General features: G+C 38.8%; 1 protein-coding gene across 2 annotated transcripts; it reads left to right on the top strand.

Moving 5' to 3' along the window:
* The first annotated feature begins 73 nt into the window (after window positions 1-73).
* QRSL1 (glutaminyl-tRNA amidotransferase subunit QRSL1) lies at window positions 74-12,064 on the top strand. Of its 2 annotated transcripts, none has more exons than XM_053938826.1 (11): window positions 74-178; window positions 412-571; window positions 1,695-1,793; window positions 2,805-2,901; window positions 4,577-4,747; window positions 6,948-7,123; window positions 7,232-7,344; window positions 8,856-9,048; window positions 9,426-9,543; window positions 10,857-11,062; window positions 11,530-12,064. In XM_053938826.1, exons 1-11 carry the CDS (start codon window positions 155-157, stop codon window positions 11,739-11,741), a joined length of 1,569 nt encoding a protein of 522 aa, XP_053794801.1. In that variant the 5' UTR covers window positions 74-154; the 3' UTR covers window positions 11,742-12,064. The 2 variants fall into 2 exon arrangements, with proteins under 2 accessions (XP_053794801.1, XP_053794800.1); XM_053938825.1 differs by having other exon boundaries at window positions 10,857-11,128.
* The last annotated feature ends 649 nt before the right edge of the window (window positions 12,065-12,713 follow it).

Here is a 12,713-nt window from a genome sequence, read left to right as displayed (position 1 = left end):
CGGCCCCGCAGCCAATGGGCGGCCGCCTTCTTGGCCGCCCTGCCAATGGTGCCGCGGGGTGTTGCGGCAAGATGGCGGCGCGCGGCTGCCGCGCCGACGGAAAGGTAAGGGTCGCTCGGCGGGCGTGAGGAGGCGGCGACGGGCACGGAGAGCCATGCTGCGCGCCTCTCTGCGACAGGTGAGTGGGGTTCGTCCATCTGCTGAGGATGCCAAAGAGCGGGATAGGGCTGCCGAGGAGGGGGGCGGGTTCGCAAGGTGACCTGGGTCCCCTCGCGTCCCCCTTCCCCGGGGCGGCCCGGGAGAGCGCTTCCCGTGGGCTCCTTCCCTCAGCGGGGATGGCGCTTTCTTCCCATTCGGCCCCGGTGCGGCCTCTGTCACCCGGCTGCTCTGAACGACGGGCTGCGCTCTCAGGTGTCGGCGGCGCTGAAGGAAGGACGAGTCGCTCCCACGGAGCTCTGCCAGCGATGCCTGGCCCTCATCAAAAGCACCAAGTTTCTGAATGCATACATTACCGTAGCGGAAGAGACTGCTATGAAGCAGGCTGAAGAATCAGAGGAAAGATATAAAAGAGGTATGTTGGTTTGTAAGTAATGTCAGTCCTTAAAAAGCTGCTGTGGAGGAGCTGTCTGTGTTAGACAAAGCGCCTTTGCTTTTTAAAGGGGGTGTCTTGGCTTGTTTGACTGCTGGGGGATGAGGCTCACGCTTGAGGTTTCCGTGGGTGCTCGTGGATGTACACTTGGTACTCAGGAGAGTATTTAGGACAAAAAACAGTTGGAAAACCTGGATCAAATAAGGCACTGCAGGTTAAGTAGGCTCTGTGCCTCTTGGACAGCACTGCTACTTGGTGTCTGCTGCTTCTTTCCCTCAGCAGTTCATTTAGAAGATGTAGCCAACAGGTGCCATGAATAGGCAAATGCAGGGGTCATTCACAGGCCTCCAGACTGGGATAGGCAAACAGCTGGCACAACCTATCAAGTTTTTAATTAAGAAAGCAAATTAAAATAAAGCAGCTTTATTAATTGTAGTTAGTAATTGGAGACCAGAACAGCTTTCAGTGCTGTTATCTGCAGCATTTAGAAGATGCTATCCTCATTTTCCTTTGTGTTTCAAGAAAGGCAGGAAAGGTAAATTTTCATCCAATAGAGTACACGTTTTCCTTCCTGGGTGACACTTGCTGTCCTCTGGCAGCTCAATAAAATTGTCAGCCAGGTCGTTTTGCTTCCTGATGTAGGCCGTTTCATTTTCGGGTTGGGGTTTTTTTTTGATGGTGGATAATCAATTACTTGGGAAGGATTTTGTCTGCTTCAGTAATTAATCCACTGTGTATGTCAGGTAGGCAGCTTTTATAGCTCCCAGCTTAGTGATGGGAGTGGATTTAGTAGCACCTATGGCTGAAATAAGGACTGTGTGGTCCCATTGGAATGCACTCCTTTGGGATAGCCAGCCTGGATGAAAGCAGCTGGAGGGCTTAGACATGAGGTCTGGTTTGGGCACAGTGCTCCATGCTTGAGTTGGAATGGAAGATGGTTCTTGAAAATGGAACAGACAACCATCAAATGCCAAGTGGAAAGCAATCTTGCTTCCAAAAACCACCCAAAGTGACATGTAAAATAAACAGCAATTGATGAGAACATTATATATATAGAGGACATTTTGCTTTAATCTCTGTTGTTTTACAATCATTTCTAATGCAGGTCAGCCACTGGGTATTCTAGATGGAATTCCTGTTGCTGTAAAAGACAACTTTAATACAGCTGGCATTGAGACAACATGTGCATCAAATATGCTAAAAGGTACAGCAAAGCTTTTAAAGTAAAATCAGATCTTTTGCTCTTTAGAGGCTTTATGGACTGGAGTCTTGCAGAAATCCAAGTATTTTCAAAAAATGAGCTGGTGTCATTTGAGGAAATACATTTATCCAATTTCTCTAGCCAAGTTCATCTGGTATTACAGATGGATCTTTTTCTTCTCCTAAGCATGTTATTTCTTTATATTTTTATGCATTTAACAACATTTATAATAAAAACATGTATACTACAATAAAATGGTTCCAAAACTCACATTTTCCTTCACATTGCTTTTAGGTCTAGAGGAGACCAGTCAGTTCTGTTCTGCCTAGTGAAATCCAGAGACAGTCCCATTTTGTTGTTGTTGTTCTGTTTATAATTGATAACTTAAATAGTTTTTTGGTATGGCTGTAGGAAAAGTAGACATTAGCAATCCCAAAGTACAATCACGTTCTATAATGCTTTTAAGGAATTTTTTTTTAATTTCCTAAACTCATTGTTTTTATTAACAGTTCATGAATGTTTTCAAGGCATTACAATTTTTTTATAGTAAAAACAAAAGTAGGAAACATTTCTTATATCTGTTTTATTCTGCACAAAGTAAAACTTTATATTAATCCTTGTGGAAGATAGCAGAAGTAAATTAGCAGACCTCTAATTTGATTGTGGTTTTTTTTAATAGCAGAGGAAACAAAATATGACTTCACTGTTGTAAAAGTTGTTATATTTTCTGAGATGCCTTTCCTTAAAGCACATTCCTCAGACCTGTTGTGATTGATTGGAATGCATATTAGGAGTGATGTCCTTGTTCCTGATGAAAGTGGGAGCGAAGAAGCCCTTGTCAGCATTCACAAAGTGAATTGGTTACGACTTGAGATCTCGTGTCACTGTCGTAGTTCTCATCCTAGGTTATGTAAGGTCTGAGTGGTAATGACAGCATCAAAATGTTCAGAGAAGCTACTTGTAAAAACAATTTGCATCTCACCAGTTGCTCTTAATTGTTCTGATTGTTTTCAGGTTATATTTCTCCTTACAATGCTACAGTAGTTCAGAAGTTACTGGATCAGGGAGCTGTGCTTTTAGGTAAAACAAACCTAGATGAATTTGCAATGGGGTGAGTGATGTTTATTATTTTTAATGTGCTGATTTTACAAAAAATAGCATACATACCATCTGTTCCAATCTCCCTGTAATCCTTAACTCCTGTTTCTGTGAGGCAAGACAATAATGAATACTTACTGGAAGGGTACACAGAGCTGCATGAACTTCTCCCTGAGCATTTATGGTGTTCTGTAAATGATACAGACACTGTGTTTTGTGAACATAGTGTTCAAATGTGCTTGAGAGGCAGGAAGCGGTCCAGCTTTTGCAGAAGACTGAGGACAAGTGGCCTTCTTGTAGATTCAGTAGTGTGTTAATAGAATTGGTTACAACACAGTTAATTGCTGCCTTTTTCTCTCTCCTTACTGATGGCTTTTTGCCCTTAGGTAATTGTTGTTGTGCCCTCAGTGGCAGCCACTGCCTCTGCCAGTCAGCCACTGGGCTAATTTATATGGGTACTCCCTGACTTGCTGTACACAGGCTAATCAAGAGCAAGGCTTTTAAGTTGCCTAAGCTAATGTTGGTGACTTTTTCTCAGGAGCACATTGAAAAATGCCCCTACAAATTGATTCTTCTGCAAATCAGTGAAGGCAGCCAAGCTGTAGCAGAGAATGGCATCAGGCTGTTAGGGATGGGAATTACTGCTAGGTTTGGAAAGGAATCTGTAGTTATCCGTGAAAAGCAGTAAATGCAGTATTTTGATTTTATTATACTTAAACCAAAGTCCAAGGTTTGATTGGAAATTCACATGGATGGGGTGGAAATATTACTTTTGAACAAAGTAATTTTTGTGAAAAAAGCTATTCCTCAGAGGAAGAACAGGCAAAAAGCTTGGGAGAAACCTGATAATGCAGTATTACAACTGGTCTAAGTTCAATAAAGCACAGGATTCTCCTAAAGAGCTTATCCCAATACTAGTTTCTCATTCTGGTCTATGTGTTTGCATGATCTCTTGATCAGGGAGTGGATCCAAGCTCTAAAGTAATCATGTCTCAATAAGGTTGGTTTTCAACTACTGTCAGCTGTCTGTTCTGTCTGATGATTTAGCTGGTAACACTGGCACCTTGCAGTCAGGGGGGCATGGGGTAAAGGGCCTGAGGAAGGAGGAAAGTATGCCCTGCCCGTGCTTCTGGTGTCAGCTCACACTTGGCAACACAAGCTGACTGAAACCAGTTTCTGAAAAGCCAGTCTGGCATTCTGAACCAGTGAACTGTGCCCTCTGCAGAGGGCTACAGGGTGAATAATAGTGTGGCATTTCAGAGAAATGTGTGTTCCTGGTATTGTGGAGCTTTTTCTCCACCTCTAGCAGCCTGTTTTTCCTCACAACAGTGATCTTGCATCAAATGCAGGGCTGGAAAAACAGAATACCTTGGTTTTGAAAGAGATGTGCTCCTGTACTTTTACAAAGCTTAAATCAGTTTTATGTCTTTGTGACTCTGTTTGTTTCAGTGACATAAGCAGAAGTTAGAGAGGGGTACGAGTTCAGGTTCTGTGTCAGAAACTGATGAACACTGTGAATTTCACAATTGTATGTAATGTTGTAGAAGTTGACTGCTTAAGGATTTACATACACCAGTCTTCTTGTGTTGAAATTGAATTTGCAAGGATGATGAGGAATTGGATTAAAAAAATAAAATTGTGTGTCTTTTGTCACTTCTGTCTGTATTTGTCCTGTCTGACTATCTTAGTTCTGGGAGTACGGATGGAGTATTTGGACCAGTCAGAAATCCCTGGAGTTATTCAAAACAGTACAAGGAAAAGTCTGTCCCAAAATCCCATTCTGAAGAGTCTAACTGGGTAATAACAGGAGGGAGCTCAGGAGGCAGCGCGGCTGCTGTGTCGTCTTTCACTTGTTTTGCGTAAGAGGCTTTTAAAATTGTCTTTCCCTAAATGTCTAAAAATATGTTGGAATGTTTTAATTTTATCATTTTCTCATAAGCTAGTATGAAATAGGAGGCTTATTGACACTTGCATTCAAAAATTTATTTCAGCATCCCCAGGTTACTCATGGCGTATCATGAAGCCAGAATTAATCCATGCAGGCAAATTTAGATTTACTTATTTCAGGCATTATTCAGTGGTATGACCATTTTGCACTGCGTGAAATCAAATTATGATGGCAATAAGGGAGTGACAGTTTTATTCTTATTCCCACATAATCTCTTAAAAAGTCTTATGGGGTTTGTGACGCATCCTCTTCCTCATTAATTGCATTACACAAATACACACTGAAAATGTAATTCAGGAAATTAAGAGATCCCTTCATTTCTAACAGTATAGTAATCTTCCCTCTGCTCCTTTGTAGCATAGTTATGTAATAGTACGTGAGATTTGGGACCTAAAAGCTTTCAAATCTCTAATTTAACAAAAGAGTACAGAGTACTTACTACATAGATACTTGGAGACATCCCTGTTTTTAAGTTAGAAGATAGTTTTAGGGTTGGGGTGTTTTTTAGGCAAGTGTGTGTTTATGGTTGTTTTGAATTTTTTTCCTAAAGAAATTTAAACAAGCTGGACTTTTTTTTAAATACTAATTACTAACTGCATGGTGTATCAACACACTGTTTAGCAAGTCAGTTGTCTATACTATCTTCCCCATCTGACTGTTAAAACTGGTCACAAACCTTTACACCTTGCATTTTATGCAATTTTTAGAGCTGCATGTTGGAGCATGTTATATAGAAGATTATTTCAATTGCACTCTTGTGTTTTAAAATGCTCTTTAGTTACTTTATCCTTGTTTGCCCATAGACTACATTACAAGCATCAATTTTGTTGTTAAAATATTCTTGCAAATGTTGATTGCAACTTCTTAAATTACTTTTTTTTAAATTATATATATATATATATCTTCTTGCCCTTTACTGGGATGTAACCTACTCAACATTTAATACTGTTGAAATTGAACTCATTGCAGCCATTCCCAATGACTGCTTGTCCTCATCCTGAGCCAAAATGGGCTGATCCTGAGAGGGTCTGGCACCTTTTCTTATTTTGCTGGGCTCCCATTTTGCACTGCTCAGCATATTGTCAGATGAGGGAGACTTTTTGTCCAGCTATTTTATTGTATATAACCTATTGTATATCCATCCTATTAGTGTCTTTCAAGCACCAGGAATGCTGCCAGTCTATACATTTTCAGTTTGAGATTTGGATGTCCAAAACTGCTATAAAATTGAGGATGTTTTACATCAACACAAAGGCTCTGGAAAAAAATTCTACTTCAGGAAAGTCAGTTGAATTGGTTCAGTTATCTCAAAAACAAATGGCTATGGGAAAAGTCATATACTCACTTCAATAAAAATTATACCTGTTTCTGGAGTTTAAATTGGTTTCATTGAATGAAAACTCCTTTACCTTTTTAATGATGCTTGAGTTAAATTTATTAAAAACAAGAGAACAGCATGTTTCATTTCAATACAATTTCCTAACTAAAAATCTCAATTTAGAAAGAGCAAGGTTTCATTGTGGATATAAAAAGAGGAATTCAACATAATAATAATAATAGTAATAATAATAATAGTAATAATAATAAAAATTGTGTTTTAATTGTACCTAAGCTACTGTAAACTGGGAGTTTTGATCAATTTTTTTTAGATTGGGAAACAGGAAAAACATCTTTCCAAAGTATGCCCTCTTGTTAGGGGCAAGAAGTGTCACTCTTCATTTTTAACCTGGAAAATGCTGACTCATGGTGCATTGGCTACACAATAAATAAGATATCAGTGTTGAAAGTTGTTCCCTAAATCACATAAGGTGTATCAGTATTGGAACAGAGAAGGCAAAAGAAGATATTTGGGGCCATTTTCAGATGGTTTGAATTCTACCTATCTGCCTCTGCCTTGTGAAGAGAACTGGACTCTCACAGAGACCTAAGAAAAATCAAAGAACAAATGAAAAATAGACATAGAGAGCAGACTGGAATTTAGGCTGTGTGATTATGACTTCTGATCTGGAAGAATTCAGAGTTTTAAATTGATGCATCTCAAAGCCACACATTCTTATGATTTGGAAATTTTCTGAATTATCTTACTAATGATGATCCTTTTGAAACCATAGAGCCTTAGGGTCAGACACAGGAGGATCTACCCGAAACCCTGCTGCTCACTGTGGTGTTGTAGGTTTAAAGCCAACATATGGACTGATCTCTCGCCATGGTCTCATTCCTCTAGTGAACTCCATGGATGTGCCAGGAATCCTTACCAGATGTGTGGATGATGCAGCAGTTTTGTTAGGTATTACTATGTCATACATCTTTGTTTACAACATTTCCTCAAAACAAACTGAATTCTGACTAACTAATGTACGTTTTCCTGGTCTTCACGTGTCATGCCTTATTTCAGGTTCACTTGCTGGACATGATCCTAAGGACTCCACCACAATTCAGGATGACTTTGAGCCATTTGAACTACCTAATTTGACTGATGTCAGCAAGCTTTCAATTGGAATTCCAAAGGTAACGTTTAAATCCTGTTAACAGTTATGAACAAATAAAAGACACATAACAAAAAAATACTTGTGTCTTGCCTACCACCTCTCAGTCTCCCATGATTTGAAACAGTGAAGACAGTAAAAGCAGCTTATGGAAAAGAACAGTATGTGTTTGCTCTGTTGCCTGTCCAGGCAATTTGGAGTAAGCATCTAAAACATGTTGTCATTGTGGTGGGAAGCACTTCAGGAGATTCAGGGGAAATGGGGTACTTCAGTTCTTGGGAACTTCAGAACTTGGTTCTCTCTGTTGCTCTTTCCTTAGTCTACTCTGTAGCCTCCAAAAAGTTGCTCTTGGTGCCTTCCCACACAGGGAGCTTGGTACTGGTTTGTGTGGAGCTTTGAGATCCTTGCCTAAATGCCATTGTATTAATATAGAGCAGAATTTTAAAGGCAATTAAATGGCACAAGGAGCTGTGATTTGCAGAGTCCTAATAAGAACTGAAAGACATCTGTACTTTGGCACCTGATGTATGCAATTCAATCATGTTTGTAACTATAAGAGTACTTGAAATTTAGGAACAAAGTTTGGGACTTCAGCCTATTTTTAATTTAATAAAGGCTCTGCTATCACAAAGACAATGTGAGTAACATTTATAAATTGGATTCTCAGTATTGGAACCTAAGCTAGAATAGGCATACCAAAAGTTTTAATTTGGTAAGCAGAGATGTCCACCTACCAATTATTCACAGTCTGTGAAATGAAAAAAATTACATGCCTAGAAAATTGATCAGCTGCATACTGTTTAAATCGTGATAAATCTAAAATTGTGATGTTGGTTAATTTTTCCTATTCTTTGGACAGTTTTTTCTACTGCAACAGGTTACTCTAAACAGATACATGCATACGTTAAACATGGGTCATAGCTACTCAGAAATCAGACAGTATTATGACTCTGATACTAAGGGTTACAACTAAAGCAAGTATCTTCAAAAATAGGGAATTTTAATAGAATATCTATAATTTGTCTGTGAAATAGTAATGTAGCTAATCTAAGTCTTCTCCCAACCCCTTGATTGTAGTTCTTCTTTGGTGGGTGGTTTTATTTGTGTGCCATTGCCACTGATAACATTGTTAGCATTAACAGCAGTGGCTAACAGCCCTGGTTTTAGGATTTAGACCTGAAGAATTTCTACCTATGACTGCAGAGCAGTACAGTGTAGTCTCGATGGATAAATAAGGGAATAATTGGGCAATTACTCCTTCAGAAAAAACTGCTGAAATTCCATGATCTGTGATACATATGTTGATCCTACTCAGATGAAGACAATACTCTTAAGAAGACTGAATCCTGTTAATTTAATACTCCTTGATTGTATAGGGTTTAGTAGATGCAAAAAGCTTTAATTAGTACTTTAAATCATATAGTGGTGAGATAATGGTTTCAGTGTATTTTTAGTAAGGAGTATTTGTGTTTTGGTTGCTATTAGAAGTAAACCAGTGTGTAAAATAACTCCTTTTCTTGTTTTTCCTCTAAGGAATATCATGCACCAGGGCTGTCTAGTGAAATTCTGGCTCTCTGGTCAAAGGCTGCTGACCTGTTTAAGAATGCAGGTGCTAAAGTGGTTGAAGTGAGCCTACCACACACTCGTTACTCAATTGTCTGCTATCATGTGCTGTGCACAGCAGAAGTGGCATCAAATATGGCCAGGTTTGATGGATTGGAATATGGTAAGGCCTTTGAAAAAGCTTTTTTCGCAGACAGTAGAAACATTGCTGGATGCCATGTAAAAATGTTAGTTTTCATAGATTTTGTTTTCATGGTTGGATGCTTGATATTATTTCTCCAAGATGGAATATAGTAAAAAACCTTGTGCAGATAAAGATGTGTAAATAAATACATAATATATTTCACTACTAGGCATATCAGTGTCTGGGCTCAAAATCTAGTTTAGTATTTTCATAATAAAACAGGAATTGTTTTGTTGTTTTTCTAGAATAGCAGCATGTCAGATTGCAGCAAACAGTGACCCATTGTACTACAATGATGTTATTGAATCTTAAGGATTACAAGAAGAATTAATACCCAAAATGCCTTTTCTTTTCAGGACATCGTTCTGACATGAAGGATTCCACTGAAAGTATGTATGCTGCAACACGGCGAGAAGGCTTCAATGATGTCGTAAGAGGAAGGATTCTATCAGGAAACTACTTCTTGTTGAAACAGTAAGCAGAACTTCTTGAAATTCAGCTTTTCTAGTTAACGAATTATTGAGCAAATGGTGATTAATTGTTCACCATGGCATGAAAAAGAAATTGCCCTTCCACTAGTAGCTGTTTGTATTTTTATTATTGCTTTAGCTCTATAATACCCAATGGATTGTTAATAATGAACAAAAATGTTTGCCCTGAGTCTTACTGGTGAGCGTCCTAAATTAAATAAGTAGAATAATTTAGTGATATTTTTTTCCCCCTACCAGAGCGTTATTGACATCCATTAGTTAAATTAGGCAGAAATCTACCCTATGGTATGACATTGAAATCATACTGAAGTCTTTACTGTCCTTTATTGTTAGAAGTTCTGTAGCTGTTAATCTCATTAAAACTGCATAGAAAAACTGCTGGTACATTGTAGTGAGGTCTTCTAGAGCGAGCCAGAGACACAGCAATTAAATTAACTGCAGCTCTCTGTCTCAGTGTACAGGGAAAGAGAAGCATTGGCAGAAGTATTGAACTGAAGTCCTTACAGAAGTCAGGGTTTTATTCAGCTCACGTAGAGAAGCTAGCGCATGGATTAATTTTATGTTTTTAGTTTTCAATCCTTATCCAGCAGTCCTAATTTATGTTAGTAAAAGTGCTGTTTCTCTTTGTCTGAATTTATTCAGATACTAATAAACATATTAGACATGTAATCAGTCTCTGTAGTGCTGTTGCTTTGAAAGAGCTCTGTCAGCAAGAGTATTCATCAGATGTGACTTCTGATTGCTCTCAGAGACAGGAATGTTGTCAGTCAGTCTGTTACAACCTGCTTTTATGGAATGCCGATATTCCTGCCAAGTGTGCTCCCTCTGCTTACAACTGTCCAGATCAGCTTTCCTAAGGCTGCTTTAAAATTCATGTAGTTAACTCTTTGGTGAAGGAATACACAATTAGCTTCCACCAAGATGGAACAGGAGAGCTGTGTTCCTGTTCCACAGTAAATTACTTTTGAAGAACAGAGTACAGGATTCAGAAAGCATTCTTAGAATAAGTAGTAGAGAAAACCCATCTGTGTCTCCTGCAAATGTTGCCTTTTACAGCTTATTTTTATCTTGCTTTTCAAAGTTTTAAAATGACTAGGTGATTGTTCAGGAAGTTCTGTTTAACATCTTTAGAGACAGCATGGACAAGGAGAACAAGTCCTCCCTCAGCAAGCTTGCAGACAGCTCCAGTTTGAGTAGTAATATTACTGGGCTTGTCTTTTCCACGGTAACGAAGAAATAAAGTTCTTTATTTAGGGAATTGAAGAGTCAGGTCTTTATGTCCCTATTCCTCTCTAGGAACTATGAGAAGTACTTTGTCAAGGCACAGAAAGTGAGACGTCTCATTGCCAACGACTTTGTGAAGGTTTTCAGGAGCGGTGTTGATATTTTACTCACTCCCACCACTCTGAGTGATGCAGCACCATACACAGAATTCATCCAAGAAGACAACAGGACCCGCAGCACTCAAGATGACATCCTGACACAGGCTGCAAACATGGCTGGTGAGCAGGGACAGGAGCTCAACTGTTTTCCCCTGCCTAGTCATTTTACATGTCCAGTTCCTTTAGGTATCTAACCTTCTCTTTAGAATCAAGGTATTTCACCCCCATGTCATGAGTCTTAGAGTGGTAACTGAGTCTAAGGGCAGTTTATTAAATGCTTGAAAATATAAGACTAGATTTTAGAGTAAGGCACCTTGGAGCTGATTGTGGGCTGCAGGTAAGATGAATCTGTTCCAGAAAAAGAAATCTCTTTCTAAGGAGAGCTGATTATCTTTTTCAGAGGATGCTGACCTCTTAAATCTCTCTAATTAATTTCTTACGGTCATCTAGCATTCACTTCATTGAATCAAATTATTTTAGCTAGTTTTTTTTCTCTACATAATTTTTTTTCTGGTTCTCTTGAAATTGATGCAAAAATTACTCTAAGGTTTAATAGTAAATCTTTGCATGTGTATTTTTTTTTTCAGGACTGCCAGCCATAAATGTTCCTACAGCTCTTTCAAAGAGAGGCTTGCCAGTTGGGCTTCAGTTCATTGGACGTTCATTCCAGGAGAAGCAGCTTCTCACTGTAGCCAAATGGTTTGAAAAACAAGTACAATTCCCAATGATTCAACTAGAAGAAGTAAAGAGGCATGACAGTGGTGTCTTTCAGCATCAGAAATCTGCTTCTTTTTCATAGCCTGGGACTTGCTAGTCAGCTAGAGCAAGAAAGCTGTGGGGATGGTCAAGAAATGAATTTCTGCAGTTAATTGTCTTTTGCAGAAGTAGTAATCTGTTCTAAGAAGACGTTATGCAGTAATGCATGATGGAATCACGACAGCTTGTTACAGTGTAATTAAGCCAAAGTGAATCATTAAGTAAACATTACCATGTTATTAAAAGCCATTTCTTACTGATACTAAAAACACCAAGTTGAAATTGTGTGTGTTATGCCTGCGAAGCTGATTTTTTAATCCCTAGAGGATGTGTAAGGTATCTGACCAATTAAAGAACTAACCTGAACTGTTGTGTGAAAACTTCATGGTTGCCAAACGGCTTGGTTTCCTTCTGGAGTGTAGAATTCTGTAATGACAACAACCAGATAAGCTCTGTTGGAACAAAGGTATGAAGAATCTGTTCACCAAAAGTTAAATACGAAGGGAAACAATAACATAGAACCATAGAATCCTTTAGATTAGAAAAGACTTTTAAGTTCATCAAGTCCAACCCAGCACTACAAGGTTCACCATTCAATCATATCCCTAATGCCATAGCTACATGTCTGTTATGTGATGCTTATTAAGGCCATTGTGAGAAAGCTAAATCGCACCTGCATTTAGATCCCTGTTTTATCAAAATCCAAGATGTGGAAATGTTAGTTCATTTTAAAAACCAAGATGTTCCCTACTTCTAGTTAACTTGTGCAGAAGGTCAAGCTAACCTCTGGGTTTACAAATCATGCATATTACTCTGGTTATATCTGATGATATAATGATGAATTCCAGTTATCTTCTGTGGAAAGATGTGTACTAATAGTACTTGAGTAGTTATTTTCTTCTTCCTTCATCACTGTTCTTTATAATCAACACTTAAATACTTATTAAGAAAAAGATCTTAGTGTGACTCCCTGTATGAATGCCATCTATTCCTTCATGGACAGTCATTCAACACA

Source organism: Vidua chalybeata, chromosome 3 (genome assembly GCF_026979565.1).
Source record: "Vidua chalybeata isolate OUT-0048 chromosome 3, bVidCha1 merged haplotype, whole genome shotgun sequence".
Lineage (NCBI taxonomy): Eukaryota > Metazoa > Chordata > Aves > Passeriformes > Viduidae > Vidua > Vidua chalybeata.
This window is presented reverse-complemented; position numbering and strand designations above follow the sequence as displayed.

Coding starts and splice junctions, on each gene's coding strand:
- QRSL1 (XM_053938825.1), top strand. CDS start 155: ATGCTGCGCGCCTCTCTGCGACAG. Junction 179..411: donor TGCGCGCCTCTCTGCGACAG/GTGAGTGGGGTT, acceptor CTGCGCTCTCAG/GTGTCGGCGGCGCTGAAGGA. Junction 1,794..2,804: donor TGCATCAAATATGCTAAAAG/GTACAGCAAAGC, acceptor GATTGTTTTCAG/GTTATATTTCTCCTTACAAT.